The sequence below is a fragment of the Lichenostomus cassidix genome, chromosome 4 (assembly GCF_008360975.1).
Source record: "Lichenostomus cassidix isolate B80296 chromosome 4, HeHo_3.0, whole genome shotgun sequence".
NCBI classification, from domain to species: Eukaryota; Metazoa; Chordata; class Aves; order Passeriformes; family Meliphagidae; genus Lichenostomus; species Lichenostomus cassidix.
Window position 1 is genome coordinate 19,327,759 of NC_139484.1, and position 16,663 is coordinate 19,344,421.

General features: G+C 42.2%; 1 protein-coding gene across 3 annotated transcripts in view; it reads left to right on the plus strand.

Moving 5' to 3' along the window:
• Positions 1-16,663, plus strand: part of ARHGAP24 (Rho GTPase activating protein 24) — a 246,748-nt gene that overhangs the window by 126,214 nt on the left and 103,871 nt on the right. For all 3 annotated transcript variants that reach the window (XM_085058128.1, XM_085058129.1, XM_085058127.1), the window contains exon 3: positions 1,183-1,270. In XM_085058128.1, coding sequence (XP_084914254.1) covers positions 1,183-1,270 — 88 coding nt within the window. The remainder of the gene's footprint in view (positions 1-1,182; positions 1,271-16,663) is intronic.

Below are 16,663 nucleotides of genomic sequence, written 5' to 3' on the forward strand. Positions count from 1 at the left end.
TTCATGCAGAGGGATATCTTTAGTGCTGTTTAGGTGAGGGGTCTGAGATATTTGGGTGTTTGGTTGAAACTACTATGGAAAATGGTGCTCCAAGTTGGAATCAGTGGTCCTAACGGGGATAAGGACCGTATGTGAGGTGTTCTGTATTTAAAATGTGCAAGTTATAGAAGTGTTTACTTGGGATATGGAGGCCCCATTATGTCATAACTGGAGGTTATGCACTAAGTAGGTGCTATTTCCCATTAACAGTGGTGGACGTCTTGTACCTAATACAATTCCTAGGATGTTTCTCTGAAAATTTTTCCCTGGACAGACATCCCAGCATAATTTCACTAAGGAATGCCTGCTGACTAAGGTTGAAAAGGTACTAGGAGGAACTGTAACTTCTAGAAATGAAAAAGAGCTCTCAGACGAAAGTGGTGGTTTATCCATCCCGTGTGTCAGTGGAAGAAAGGGGAGGGAATAAATTCACCACAGCTGCAGAAATAGTTTGAGAGTTGCAGGGGTTGTTTTTTGTAACCAGTGTCACTATAAGTATGCACAGCTAAAATTCCCTACCTGCCCTCTCAAGGTAGTAAAGTTGTAATAAAAGCATTCAATGCCCATCACAGAGATTTTCTCTGCCTGTAGCAAACACATCTTTGAACAGGACCCTGTCTGTGCCTGCTGTGGCTTAGCACCAGCAGGCACAGAGCGTGCTGCAGCCGCTGGCTGGGAGTGGGATGTTTTCTCTGTACTGCTTCCCTGGGACACTTTGGGAAAAGGGCCCAGAGCAGGAGCTGGGTATGCACCCCACAAACTGAGGTTATTCTTCTGTCCACACCAAGAAGCCTGGCTGGTGAGTTCACCTGCCTCACACATGCAGCTTCTAGCTCTTCACTAACCCTTTCTTTTAAGTCTCGATTTTTTCCTGCAGAACAATGGGATTAGTATATATGATAAGTACAAAACTCTGCATGGTATCAAATACCCAAGAGATTAAAAAGCCCTAAGACTGTTAAGGGGATCTATTTATGTTGCATTTTGGGATAATCCCTCCTCAGTCTCACACTGGAAGTCAGCTGCTCAGGTGTTTACAGTGAAAAATTCAAGTTTAACCCAGTCCAAAAAGAAGAAACATTAATCTATCAGAAGCATGATAGCAGTTTTAATCCAATGTTTGTTGTTACTTTTTTTCTTTAGGGTACCATCTTTCTGCCTGGCAACAGAGTAATTGAGCATCCCTGCAATGAAGAAAGTCCAGGAAAGTTCCTTTTTGAAGTTGTTCCAGGTAGGATATTCTACTCCATGTAAAAAGCCTTTGCAGTTTGTCCTCAGTGACGAATGGCTACATCTGTTCTACTAGAACAGAAGCTGAAGGTGATTAATGATCCAATTTAAGGGGAAAAAAAAGGTTTAATTTGTTAATGTGTTGGTTCATAATTTTTTCATTCACCACCAGGCAGCATAGGCAAAGGATGTGTATTTTATTTGTCAGTATAAAGCAGGATTGTTCAGGGCAAGGAAGTACCAACTCCTGCTCTTGGACCACAACAGCCCCATGAGTGCTGTGGGTTGGGGGCAGAGGGGCTGGAAAACTTCACAGCAGAAAATAACCTGTGGGTGCTGAACAGCAGCTGAACAGGAGCCAGCTGTGCCCAGGTGGCCAGGAAGGCCAGTGACATCCTGGCCTGGGTCAGCAATAGTGTGGCCAGCAGGACCAGGGCAGTGATTATCCCTCTGTGCTCGGTGAGGCCACACCTGGAGTGCTGTGTCCAGTTCTGGGCCCCTCAGTAAAGATAGTCACTGAGGTGCTGGAGTGTCCAGAGAAGGGCAACAGAGCTGGGAAGGGTCTGCAGCACAAATCTGAGGAACAGCTGAGGGAGCTGGGGGTGGTTTAGCCTGGCAAAAAGGAAGCTCTGGGTGGGGATTTTACTGCAGGTAACAAGTGATAGGATGAGAGGAAAAGGCCTCAAGTTGCACCAGTGGAGATTTAGGTTAGATACTAGTAAAAATTGCTTCACTGAAAGGGCTGTCAAGGATTGGGACAGGCTTGTGGAAGGGAAGTAGGGGAGTGGCCATACCTGGAGTTATTTCAATGATGTATAGATGTGATGCTTAGGGACATGATTCAGAGGTGGATGTTGCAATGTTGGGTTAACAGTCTTGATTTTAAACATGTTTTACAAACTAAATTATTCTGTTTCTACATCAAGTCAGCCCAGTGTATTTATTCCATCTGTTCTGTTAATCCCCATATTACTTTACAAATTAGCTCCTATTAGAGCTATTTGGAAGGACAGATAGATAGTAATGTCTATTGAAACTCACCTCCGTGTTCTTGGTCTTAAACCATCCTAGTATCAGGGCAAAAATGTAGTTGTGTTTACTGATGTGCCAAGTTTTAATACATTGTAAATGTGTAAGAAATACGAAGTAGACTTCAAATCTTGCTATGAAAGACATAGGCAGTAAAGGATTATTATGCAAAGACAGCTGGTGTGGTATCTCTGAGGTTTCACACTCACCCCAGTCTTGAATCAGTCAGATTTGAAAAGTTTCTTACTGTGTCTTCTCAAAGTCACTTTTTTATATGTTCAAAATATCGAAAGAAACCTATTTATTAGCATTGCAAGTCTGGACTGGACTAAAATCTGGTTTCCATTGGAAATTGAGAGAATTCTTCATATGTCCTGATTCATATGGCACCTTAAGTTTTCTGATAATGCTGACCCTGGGAATGCTTATCCTTCATGCCCAAGTTGAGCATGCAGTTGCTCTTGTGATTTCCTAAAATCTGTTATGCCACCTTTCTATGGAGTCAAGTTGAAAAGCAATTTGTAGTTACTTTTGGTCTGCATTCAGTATTTATTAGGAGCATCCCTGAGAATCAGGTAGGCTTTTTTGTTTTGCTTTGTTTTTCTTGTTTTTAATTCTGAGAATGGGGTTTTGAATGTGTTTTAGGATAGCACCAGTGTATTTATTTCCCACCCAACTTGCTAACGAGCATGTAGCTACAGAGACTTCCTACTGGACATATTATGCCAAGGAATTATGACCAAAAAAAGGTTTTTTGGAAAATCAGGGCATTTCATGGTATAGCACTGGTCTTTGGGGGATGAAATTAAAATGAGGACTCAGACTGTGGAGGTGGCATCACAGCACAGATGTGTAGTAGTGAAGGAGAAGTGTCAACTGTATTTTATGCAAAGATGGAAGTGAGCATTGCCACCGTTGTCATGTCACTGTTCCTTCTCAAGGCAAGTATTTTTCAGCCTTCTGTAATGGAGCTGTTTGTCATCTGTATCCTCTTAGTGACTCACTATAAAAGTCAGTTTTATAGGCTGACAGCAACAACACTGAGCTCATTGAGTGTAAAAGAGAAAAATGTAGCAAAGGTTCTGTTTGGCCTTTGTGAGCTTTCATATGAGAAATTAACTACGTAGCAAGAGGATTTATTTGCAGATTTTTTAAAAATTTTGTCATCTTAACTGAGCATTGTGTTAAATGTATGGTGCTGAAGCTCATGCTGTTCTTGCATTCTGTTTTCCCTGTATTAAAAATTGAGGCAATTTTAGTTGTAATCCCAAAAGCAAAAGTGACAAGTCCTCTTTTTGTCTATCATGTCAGTGGGCGGCCTGAAAACTTGTGTGCGTGTGTTTCTTTATTGGTAATACATGCAAATTATTTTGGGAATGTACGTGGGAGTAGGTTTATACTGTGAAACTAATACTCTGTATGCAGCCATCTCTGAAGATGAATGAAAAAAATGTGTGTGGAGACAAATATCTTGCAGTTTTGGTGCTGTAATTAAAATACAGATGCCTTCAATTTGCATTTTGAAAACATTCTGTTCATTCCTTAAGTCATTACACAATTTAACACTTGAAATTTTTCCTTTTTTTTTTTTTTTAATTTGCTGTGCTGACAGAGTTAATTTACAGGAGAGAAGCTCTCTCCTGCACAGCACAAGGCCTATGCCACAGTTCTGTGTGGGAGTTTTCTGTGCTGGAGTCAGTGACCACAAAATGATTAGTGATGCCTGTGCTCATTAAGAGCTTCTCTTGCACTCAGAGGAATGTTTCATTGTCAACAAAAAAAAGAAGAGGGTTTAAGTTAATACCTTTTCAGTTGGAAATACGATTTGTTCAAGTGATTGCATTGTATTTGCTAATTGTTATGAGCTTTATATAGTAGATAAAACCTCATTCTGTGCATTGGTTGTGTTCTAAAGGAAACCTGAGGTTTTCCTCTTGGTGTGCAGGTGTAATGGGTGGAGGCATCTCTGTTCCCACAGAACTGGAGCAGGTGACCTAGCTGTGTCTAAGTGCATTAGGTGTCACCCATAGGTGCAGGACAGGGGCACAGCTGTGATTTGCATGTGTGGTGGTTTGCAGACAGGATTCCTGCACCTCATTTGCACCAGGAGAAGCCAAGCACAGAGATGTGGGAAGCTCAGCCTTGTCTATTATTTTTCATATAAGGCTCAAGTGTCTTTTTTAGTCTCCTGGACTCTCCAAGGGTTGCTGCCTGAAGGCATGTTGAGCAAGTGCAGCATGAAAAGCCTTGTGGTAGGGGTCTATGGCATTCCCAGGGGTGTCTGGATGCTTGTAGGAGCTCCAAGGACTTGAATCCTTGTTCTGTGGAAGCACCACCAGCCCAGAATAATCTGGGACTATATAGGCAATTGGTCTAGAAGAGATGGTGGTTATTGAATGGGCAATGGAATGTGGTTCATCATTGCCTGGACTTTGATCCTGGGAGCTAAGCTGCTGATACTGCTACCCCACCAGCTGCCGCTACTTGAGATCCTTGTGTGCTCGTTGATGTCCTTCTCTGAGTATGGCAAATTGTTTTGCAGCTTGGCCTCAGGTAAGAAGCCAGATCCTCACTCCAATGGTACCTCACCATTTGAATTGTTACAAGTCCCGTCTTTCCTAGTCCCTGTCCTGTATTAATGCAGATTTCAAGGAAAAACAGCATGGAGGACAAGGTTACTTGCAGGACCATGTTCACTGGCCAGTAACCTGTTTGCATGCTCTGATCTTAATCCTGAGCTCCCCAAAAGACACAAATATCCTAATGATTTCTCTGATGAGTTTTGCAGTTGCATGAGTTTTAATATTTAGTTAGTACTGTTTAAACTAAAACATAAATTTCCAAATATTGATCTTCATTATTCCTTGTGGAATCTTTTGCTTGTAAGCTTTGTGCATCTGTGTTGTGTTTTTTACCATTGACAAAATAGCATAGTCCAGCATGTGCATCTGTGTGGACGAGTTTGCACTTTGGTAATACTGAGGTACAAAGTCAGTTCATCCTGCTAAGAGCATTCTCTGTGCAGCCCCAAGTCATGTGTCTGCAGCTTAAGTCAAAGTTTCATGCTTAGGGATTATTCAGGCTGTTAGGGAAGAACTGTAATATTTTAGCAAAGTCACTTGGAGTCTCTGCTGATGCTTTTTTCTTCACTTATGTATCTGGTGATTTCTTCTGCTTGTGGATCCTGGCCTATCTCCCTTCTTATCAGGGAACAGGATAAGTCATGGATAGTGGAGACTGCAGCAGGCAAAAATTACCTTCAGCACTGTCCCCTTTTGTTAAAGGTCAATTTGTCAGGCTCTTAATTAAAACCTCTGTAAGGGTGTGAAATATTAAGTTCCCAGAACTTTGAAATAGTTACAAATTATTTTTTTCATTAGTCAGAAGAAAAGTGACAACCAAAGGCCTTTTATTTTGTTTTTTCATGCATTTCATTTCATAGTAAATGTCAAATTACATTTCATGCAGATTAACTCTTCTGGTAGGGAGTGTGAGGTGGTTTTGAGGGTTGGGCTTTTTTTAAGCTTCCTTTACATGAAAGGTTGAATAATGAACCATTTTGCTTCTTCTAGTGCAGTAAGTTTTCAGTCCTTATGTCAGCATAGATCTGCATAGTTAGGTCTGTGCCCCCATGGCTGAGAGTCAGCTGAGGTCTGTTTTGCATGTGTGTGTCACACTGATCTCCCTGTCAGTAAACAGGCCCTTTAGCCTCCACAAAGGTGCTGTGAGCTTTGATAAGATAAATGGCTGCTGGTTTGTTGTGAAGTTACCAAAACCTCTTGAGTTCCCTGTTGCTGTACAGTGTTCAGCAGATTAAGCCCTTTGAGACTTTTGCCATAAGTTCTCAAACATCTGAAATAGGAAGGCCACACTAGGTGATAATTCTTGCCACCTACTGATTCACAGTGGCTTTAATTAAGGGTCCACCAAGGCCTGGAAAATGTGGATTTTCTAAGTTCACTTGCATTTTTTCCCCAAGGGACACAAGACAAAACAGGAATTACAGACACATCTTTTTTGGCTAAAAAAGCAATTCTTTTTGTAGTGCACCTTAGCAGGTTGGATACAAGGTGCTTACTGTAGCTTGTTTCAATATCCTTCTCCTCTGATATCAGTACTTTTCAGTCCTGTAAGCCCTACTGACAGCAGGACTGCTGTGGGATGGGACAGCTTGTACTCCACAGTGAGGCACCAAGCAGGGCAGATGATTAGCTGACACGTTTGACTGTGGCTGATATAATGCAACATCATGTCTCAGGGATAGAAATGGTTTAGGTTTTGGGCTTGTTGTTTTGAAATAGAACTGTGTGTTGTCTGTGAGGATGTAGCCTTGTTAGAAATAAGGGGCGAGAGTTTCCTGCCTTATTTTCTCAGGAGTAATTGCCATGTCCTAAGTGAGGATACACCCACATGTACAGCAAGTAGCTTTCCTTGAAGGCTTAGCAGAGTGTTGGGAGCACAATGCAATAAGCAAATTCTCTTCTGTTGACTTCAGGAGAAAACTGTTTGTGTATTCAGGAGGTTTCCTGCCCTGATACAAAAAAAAGCCTTTCCACAGTGCACGTGTGCACACACCTGAGCATTGAGGTGCTCTCTCTGCCTTTGCTGTCCGGCAGATTCTCTGTATTCCCTTTGCTATCAGCATAGCTAGCACAATTTATTCCCTTTTCTCCAACATATAAAACCCAAAAACGAAGTGTTAAACCATTCAGCTGCTCTGACTCGTTCCCGGTGCTGGATTCCTGACTCCTGGTATGATGCAGGTGGATTTAATTGGCGCTGCCAGGAAGATGAATGCCTCCCCCTGAACGTGCTGACAGCCAGCAGTGCCTCTTCATTAGTCGGCAGGAGCACAGCACCTCAAGGGCATTGCTGATAGCGCTGACTGAACTAATTGTACCTCTGATATCTTGGGGAGGGAGCAGACAGGCTGTTTAATCAAATGGGCACCAGCCTTACTGCACAGATAGCCCTATGTATTGTGCTAAAGCAGCTTTGAGCGCTGCTCATTCCTTGTCGGAGATCTCCTGAAAGCATTGCTGTCCTTATTAAGAGTGATACATTTCTCAAAAATATCTGCTAGAGAGCCACCTCTCTGCACTTGAACACATTGGCATGCACTGTCTCATTCTCATCCTTCAAAAGGTGATTCAAAACTGGGGGTTTTTTTAAGGATGTCTTGGAAGTGCATGGAGTCAGCGAGGCAGGGAAATGAAGCTGGCTGAAGCCTTGCTGCATGTTTCTCACAAGGTGAATGGGGAGGGCTCTGGGAATGAATGCTTCTCCATCTTGAGCAGCAGCTCTTGTGATGTGGAATTAGTTGATGTGCCTGTAACAATTTTGTGTCCTTAGTAGTTTTCAGAACAGCAAAATCCAAACCATCGTCAATCCTACATCCGTGTGAAATGAGATGGTGGGTCACACCACTGAGCTGTTCTGCTGCCACCATAAAAATCTGCTTATTTCCAGCTCATTTCTGTACAAATCAGTGCATGTAATATCCCTTTTTACTCGTTTTTGTGCTTTTTTTTATCATGGCTAGTGAGCAACAACTGGGGGAGGGCAGCAAGTTTAGTATGCCTGCTTTTTTTTTTCCAGCGCCTCCTTGTGTGACATTGGACCAAGTAGTATCTTTCTGTGCCTTTGTGTCCACATATATTTAATTCAGATGGTACCTGCATTACAAGAATTATATATTAATTGTGTCAATCTGAATTAATGATATAACCTCTGTATGGGGGATTTGAGGGAGAGAGGCGAGACTAAGATTGTGACACCTATTTCCAGAGTGACATGAGTAGTTTTGCCTCCTCTCCTTCATATGGAAGATCCTCTCATGATACTGCAACTGCTTAAAGATTGAGATTGGTGTGACTCAGATTTGGGCTACTAAAAACTACCAGAAGATGTCCCGTTTATCATGCAGGGGGAGATGAGGTATCTTTTCCCATTCAGAAGATGATGTTGCTTTTCTGGTAGGACTCAAGCACTGGTATCTAGCAAAGAGCCTGCAATAACTGGTTTAAACAATTTCATTAAATACAGAAACATTCCTTCATTATTTTTTTTTTTGTTTTCAGCCTAAAATAATTCTGACAGTAGAAGTTTAGGCCATCTGCTATCAAAGTGAAGGAATTAAATCTAGATGCAAGAAATATTTAAAAGAAAAAGAAAAGAAGAGCCCTATCTGAATATCTTCTCTGAGCTATGCAGCATGTGCAGAATCAACACATTTCTCCTCATATGGCTTGGGTGTGTAACTTCAGTGAAACATCACTGATTTTTATATACAAACCCCCTTATCCTGAATCCCTTCTATCTTGGTGAATGAGTGCAGAAGATAGGTTAAAAATGTGTTTATATTAGAAGAAGTAGTAATGTTGCCTGCTTTCTGAATGCTATTTCCTAGTTACAGTCTATTTTGAAAATACGTGACAGAGGTGAATCACTTCTGAGAACTACTGAACACTCATATCTTCATTTTCTTTCATCTAAAGTAATTCCAATTAATCATCTGTCCTCAGTGACATTAATTTCATGTGGCAGAAGACTGTACAGACTCTATAAAAATTTACCCATTCTCCATAAAAATATACCATTACTCAAGCATGGTGTATGAAGCTGAAGTTAAAATGTTATTTTTCACTTGTGTCTTTTAATTTGGAAGTGGATTGCTTTTATCGATTGTGCTTAGCCTGTGGTGCATGTGATCTGAAATGTGTTAAGTTGGCAATATCGATCATTTGTGACCCACTGTTGTCATTCTGGAGGTCATCTTCTACACGGATTCGGAACGTAATGGCAGTGGCATCTTTAAAAACCTAGGTGGCAAAGAAGCAAACATAGTGGTTGAGTTTGTGATAAACTTCTTTCAGCATTGTTGTTTGTGTACACCAGATTGGCCCTTAGTGAGGATGTAGCTGATCCTGAAAATTAGATTGAGGGGTATGGCTTATTCCCACCCTATTTTAAATGCTGCCAGTTGTAATTGCAGCACCAATGAGATTTTTTTTTTTTTTTCTCTGCCTCAGCACTGCAGCCAGCACGGGATTTTGATGATCATTAATAATGTTGGAAAATGGCTTAGGTAGTGCCAGAAATGCAGAGAGAGTTCCTACAAAGCCACGTGTTCTGTGGGAAGTGAGAAAGGTAACTGGAATGAGAGCTTGTTTCTTGGACCATTTCTGATAGTGGTTTGGGGACCAAATTGTGTGTGTGGGGAAGCACAGTATTGGCTTTTTCCATTGTTCTGTTGAAAGGTGTGAGCAAATCCTGAACTTCGATTGTGCAGACTCTGTGGGGCTGAAGAGAAATTGCACCCCAAAGGTATGGCTGGAATGAATGAAACTACAGCAGGTCATCAGTAAGGTCTGTGTGCATTAACTTAGTGTCCATGACCATTTTGTTTGCCAGTACAAAATCTTGTGTGTTGATACTTGTGGCATTCTCTGTGGTGCAAGGGCAAACTTTGCCCCAAAAGAAGCAAAACGCCTTTTCTCTTCCTAATTACAACAGCTGCCTGAGGGACATCTGTGACAGATCATTAGGGTTTTCTGCTTGGCTGTTTGGTTTTCTTAGCTTCATCTAAGTCCCTCTAGTGGTGACATCAAAAAGCCCAGTGAAGTGATAGATGTTCTTGTGTCTGGGATATCCTGTTCAGTGCTTCAGTTCTCAGCTTCATTATTGCTTTTAGAAATATCCCTGACATATCATGAAGCACAGTTTGAAACTTAGATTCCCCAACAAATTCCGTGAAGAGGGAAGGAAGTACCGGGAAAAAGTCAGAGGCAGTGATAACTCAAGCTTCTTTTGAGAAAAGATGTTCCTAAATGCCCATACTAGTGACATTATTTGGATGGATTGTGATGGTGATAATTTTGCTGTCTACCTCTGCTCACAGAATTGAGGATCCATCAGCTTTAGTCAACATGCAAGGTTTTATAACACAATAATGTTTTTATTACAATTGTCTGTGTGCACTTTCTGTATTTCAGTTGTTAAAACATGCTCTGTACTTGATTGCAGTAAGTAATGAAAATAGTATTGTAGAAAGAAGTGAGACAGAAATGTTATGGAGGGAAGCTCCAAAGAATAGATATTCAAGATGTCATTATTTGATGGGGCATTCTCTAGTACAGAAGTCTGCCAGTCTTCTGTAATAGTAGTAGCTGTAATAATAATAATAATAATAAAAACCAACATAAAATTCTCATACTCATCACCATTTTCAGCAAGAATATCTGCAGCTGCAAAATGTAAATGAATTAAGATGCATATATACCTCCTCAGTCATATAGCTGGTGGGATTCCACTGTAAATGGCAGGAAAGACAGAGAGTAGGTGACTTGCCTGAAGTTGTCTGGAAGGCTGGTGGCTGAGTCTGAAGGCAGATCTTGCCTCCTTGGTGCACCAAAGAGCAGTGCTTTTGATGTGGGAAGCAAAGGGACAGAGGCTTCTGAAGTCTTCTTGTCTCTGAAAGTAGTGGGAGAATCCAAGCTCCACTTGGATTAAATGATGTTTTAGCAAAGCATCCTCAGAATATATTACTTCCTAGTGCCTAGGTAATCTGAGTAGAAACTGGATTATTTTCCTAGTTTGCAGGTCTTATGGCAGACAGCTCACATTTTCTCAAGTGCTTGGGTGTTGCTGCCTGACCCAACCCTCCACCCTGTGGCTGTGGCAATAAGAAGCTCGTAAGTCCTTTGCTCTTCATCCCATCCTCCTGCAGACTCTTTCATCTTCTCCCTATTCCATTACTGGTACCTGGGGAACACTGCTCCTTATTTAAAATAAAGCCTCATCTTCCTTCTTTTTCAGCCTTGTGTTAAAAAGGTGGGCAAAAACTTTCAAGCCTGTGGTGACTGCAAGGACCTCACTTGCCTTTGCTTCTTCAGCATGGGTGTCAAACTTAAGGCTGAAAGGCAGAATATCAGCCAGTTTCAGAGTTACACCACACAGAAGTACATGGTGCTGATTTGTTATGCAGCATCTTATAAGTGAGGTTAGGCCAATTCCTTCCCTTTGACAGGAAAGGAAAACCTTTCTGTGGATGTGAGTCTCTCTTCCTAGGCCGACATTGTCTCATCTCTCCTCATGGAGTCACTGCTGGCACCACTACCTCTGGAGATGGAAATCTCTGCTAATTAAACTATGTCTCTTATAAATCTGATGGGTATCACTTGTGAAATTGTTCTGTGCTGTATTTCAAATCCCTGCCATATCCATAAATTTAGTGAGCACTTAAGTTTTATTTTCTGGAAGAAACAGCAAGGAGGAACATGTGATTGATGTGTGTTCATGAAGAGATAGCTTCAAACTGCAAGCCCATGGCTGACAGTGAGGTTTTAATGGAGCAGGTCTACAATTTAGGTGATGATTAATGAAAGCATAAAGTCAAGGAGCATTGTTTGATGGTATTACGTGGATTCCTGCTGCAGGCTGAACATTTTCTTCTGTGGGAGGAGAACTGCTTGCTCTGGATGGAAACAAGCCATACCCAGCAGCCAATGTTCCCACTCCCTGGTGTGCATTCCGGGTGGCGCGTGTCAGGAGCAGCGTGTCCTTTGTCCGTGCGCTGCCGGGTCTGCTCCGCAAAGGGCTTCTTTCAGGGTGGCAGCGGAAAATGTGACAGCCTTCTCAGCCACTCTGCTGCCAGCGTGGAGGAGGAAAACACCCAGGGAAGGGTGATTATTGCAGCTTGCCAAGTGCAGCGCTGCAGCTACAGGATCTTGGGAGAAGGTGCCATATGCTGCCATTTGGCACGGTGGCTGCGGGGGCACAGAGCACATCATTGTCCTCGACCTTGGCGGATGGAGCTGGCAGCATGCCTGCTGGGATGCTGCCTTTGGCAAGAGATGGGAGAGGGAGGGACGTGGTGGTAAAAGGGCAAACGTGGCTGTGCCTTGCATGCCACAGTAGTGCAAGAGCTGGGGGAGAGGGACTGGGTGCCTTGGGCACCATGTGGCTCTTTTGTTCTGCCATGGAAGGACAGGCTGCACCAGCACTGAGTGGGGCCAGCAAAGGGCTCTCAACCCATGGTGGGATAATGTGCCTGTCAGAAACCATAACATTGTTCAAGCTCTTAGTGTGGTGATAACTGGAGGCTTACGCCAGCTGATGAGAGAATGAGCTAGCTCTGTGGAGACATTGCTGAACTTGGATAAATATCCCCAAACTTGATTAAGAACACCAGGGGCTTGTTTGCTTCTGAAGGACATGACACCTGCAGCTTCCTGGCTTTCACTTTGTGTTGTGGTTTACCAGGTGTACACCTTGTTTCCTAAAGAGAGAGGAGATAGTAGGGGCTTAAGGAAAGACTTCAAGTAAACTGCCTAAACCACCAGATATATCTTTGCTCAGGGAACAAAATGCTCACATCTCAGCTGTGAAAAGAAAATGGCGCTGAGGTGGAAGAGTGTACTTTTAGCAGCAGGCAAGCCAAACAGCGAAATCAAGGTTTGAGATACAGTAATGGCTAGAGCTAAGGAGAGCAAATAATGGGATTAAGCAGTGGGCTGCTAAAAAGGTGTATAAAGGGAGACTGTTTATATCAGAGGAACATGAAGTAATTTGTGCCATATGCTTGTTACTTCCTTATCAACTGAGAGTCAAATTGTGGTAAAGGCTGAAGGACAGTCCCAGTGTAAAATCTGTTCCTGCAAGGCACACGTGCATGCCCATGCTGTCTTTCTGTTTGCAGTATTGCAGAGGAGCAGCTCTGGAATGGCAAAAGAGAATTCCGGCAGGGAGGGCAGCCTGTAGTTCATTAAGGGCCTGGGATGGATAAAAGCACATTTAGCTTCCATCTGTTCTGGTTTGGATGATGCCAGTAGAAGGGTCATACTTTTGTCAGTGATGGATGTCTGAAGTCATTGCCATTTTTAGCTCGTCCAAAATTTCCCCTCTTCTGTTTATTGGACATCTATTTTTCTTTTTGACATGTATTGCCAGATACACTGCAGGTGGTGATGAGCTACAGGTGTTAGATGAAGTGAATCTCTCCTTGCTGTCTGTCTCTCTTTCGCTGCTGCACGTGGTACAGAAATGATGGGGAATGGGACTAGTTAGAGATATGTTTTGGCACTGTTCAGATAACTGTAATTTTGCTTTCCTGGAATCATATGTGTAATTACCTTACAGCTTTTGAGATATTATTAAAGCATGAATGTAGCTTGAAAGTAATAAAAAATGTAGTTGTTCTACTATAGTGCAATTCAAGAAATGGATTATGTGTCAAATACTTCATTTTCTGAATACTGAAGTAGAAATGTTTTTCATATGTTTTAAAAAAGTCTCTGCTGCCTTGTGATTAAAAAAAGTCATCAAGGTATGTCTTAAATAGTTTTCCTTTAATCAAAAATTAAAAGCTATTGTGAATCTATGTAAAATGGCACACCATACACTGAATACCCAATTATAGCATTCAGTACTTCTTCCTGGAAAGTGGCAAGAAATCAGCATTGTTGGTATGTTAGAGAGCTCAGCATTCTTTTTCCGAAAGTTGTCATTTTTGACAGGGCGTGGGCCAATGGACAAGCATGTGTTTCCTTCAGAGAGGTTTGTCCTTTCTGTGTGTCTCTAGAGGCAGTATCTATGGACTGAAGAGTAGTATTTTGCCACAAATTATTGCAAATCCATTTACTGTAGTTCCATATTATTAATCCTTGTGAACTTCTGTGATACCTAACCTGCCTTTATTGAAAACACTGTAATTGCTGTCTTAACTCGAAGTGCATATTTGTGATTCTCATTTAAAAGCCTTATCAAAGGTGAGTTAGACTCCAGTGTGGTAAAACCTATTTAAAGAATCCCCAAAGGCTTTTTATGTGGCAGACTTCTTCAAGCCACAAAGACTTGCAGAGCAGTGGGCTTTCTTAAAGAGCGTGTTGTAATAGATGCACGTGTATATGCTGATTTATTTTGTTTGGAGTACAGCTTTGTCCACATGTGCAGATGATGGGAGAAGAAAAACGTGAAAGTCATATCCCACTTGAAAGTGCTTTTGATCTTGTGGGACTCCTACACACTTCAGTGATAAAACCACAGTTCAGATAGGTCTGGCTGAGTGTCAGCAGCAGAGCTGGGATAACTGAGGTTTAGATTCTCAGAGTACCATTAAGTAGTGTTGGATCTGCAGCTGTTTTTTAATGCATCAGCTCTCTTTTAATTCCCTGACATGTGTGACACCCCTTCAAACCATGTTAGCCCATGGTTGAGTCCTCCTGTCTGAAATACAGGCAGTAATGCTTAATGCTTTTTCTAAGGTATTCTGTGGGGTTTTTTTCCTCTACAAGTGAATTTGGGACAAGTGTAATGCTACTGAGTTATGGGAACTTGACCTTAAAGTTGTCATTGTAATTTGTCACTCTCCCTATTCCATGATTGTTTGTTTTTAATATTATTATTACTATTTTCTAAACCAGATAATTCATACAATTCACAGTTAGCCCTACTGAACTCGTGATCCCTCTAAAAGTAATTTTCACATTACTGTCTTTTTGTGAAGTGATGGGGAGATCAATATGATGTGAAGTATGTGGCAGTTCTTTCAGTGATCACTTATTTATGTATTTAATTTATGTACTTAAATGATTAATCTTGGTCAGCTCTTACACAAAATGAAGTTCAAATCCAAGCTGGATTTTTTTCTGCATCTGAGGCAGTGATGCATGACCTCTCTGTGCTCCACAGCACTGTTTTGGTCTGCGGTGTGACAGAGATCCCTTCTCCTACTAAACAGAACTACTGAATAGCTTCTCTATGCTTAAAATTAATCTAAATACTCACAGATCAGCTTCTCTAAATTAATTTAGTATTTCTTCTGAGGTGGGTGACGAAGTAGTGCATAAAGCCCTCTCAAATGCCAGGCCCTTGTAAACAGACTGAGCTGTGCCCTGATACAGTGCCAGGCAATTAGCTGAGAGCACTCTTGTTCAATGCTGCTTCCAGTTTCCTTTGGATTTTGTATCCTGTGGCAGCAAGTAGTGCTGTTGTCGCCAGGCCTTCGGCTGTTCCTGTACTTTTTCCAGTTTTCTTTGTCTTGCTAAGGGAAAGAATTGCAATCCCCCTTTTCATCCTGATGAGTCTTTGCTTCCTCTCTCCTTCATCTTCCTGCCTTAGAGCTAGCTGGGTTTTTGCCCTCGCTGTGTTCTCTGAGAGTTGTCAATGCCAGTCCTGTCCTGGTCACTCCACACCCTAGTTACCCTTTGCAAACCACCCTGGTCTGAGTGACCAAAGCCTTCGTGTAGCCTCACAAAAAATGCTGTCCCTGAAAGTCTTGTTATGAGGCTTATGAGCAGGAAAGGAGTGTTCTCCCAGCTTTTATCGTGAAGGGCCAGTTATGGTTCAGTCAGCATGAACAAAGTCTGATACCATTAAGAGTCCGCTGGTTTTCAGGGAGACCTTAAAATCAAGGAAACTTTATGATCCATGTAGCCATGGAGTTAATAAAGTTAATGTTTCATTTTTACTGCCTGTGCTGTCCCGGGTCGGGTACTGCAGGCCAAGTGCATGGCAGTGCTGCCCTCTGCAGCCTCCTGTTCTGTGGCCACAGCAGCCCTGGGAGCTGTTCTAGGGCAGCTCTGCCCGGCTAAGGCTGGAGAGCTGCCCACCCGCAGCAAGGGCGTCTTAATGCTCTCTCCTGTCGTCACTCTGCTGATGTGCTTTCCAAGGCTGTTGTACTCTCCAGTCAGCCTTTCCTGGTGCTGCTAAACACGCTGGACTTGTCAGGTTTCCATGGGATGCTCTATGCCTTAGTCCATGTTAATGCTGCTCCTCCCAGTTATCAGTGCAGCTGGTGGGTGTGGTGAGTAGGTACCCTAGCACGTAATAACAACAGCTGTGTCTTGCTCCCTGTTCTTTGTCTGAGAGTTTGCACTTTTTGTGCCTGTTGCCAGTTCTGGCAACCCATGGCAAGATGACTTCCTGCTTTATAGATGGCATGTTTTTGCACAGTACAGTTCTTTACTTGAAAATAAAAAAACACTTTGGGAAAATGGATACAATGTCCATAGCACGGTTTGTTCACTTGTCTGCACTGTGCACTAGGATGATGTTTTGAAGAAGAGGTGGATTTCTATGTATTTTTCACAGCAGTAATCTCAGGCTGAAGATGAGTAGTTGAATCTGTTGAGATAGCTTTGAAAAAGCCAAACATTCTCCTGCTCTATTTTTGTTTCTGTATTGGACAATCAAGTCTAATTAATTTATTCAATGTCTCATGTGAGCAAAGAACGTGGTATTCTGTCACCAGATACAGTTGGTTGCCTCGTCTGTATTTGCTGGTGTAGGTAGTTATAGTGATCACTTAATGTGCCTCATTCAGCTACAGATGCTCCTCTTTAAATGTGGAAGTTTTGTGTTTAGT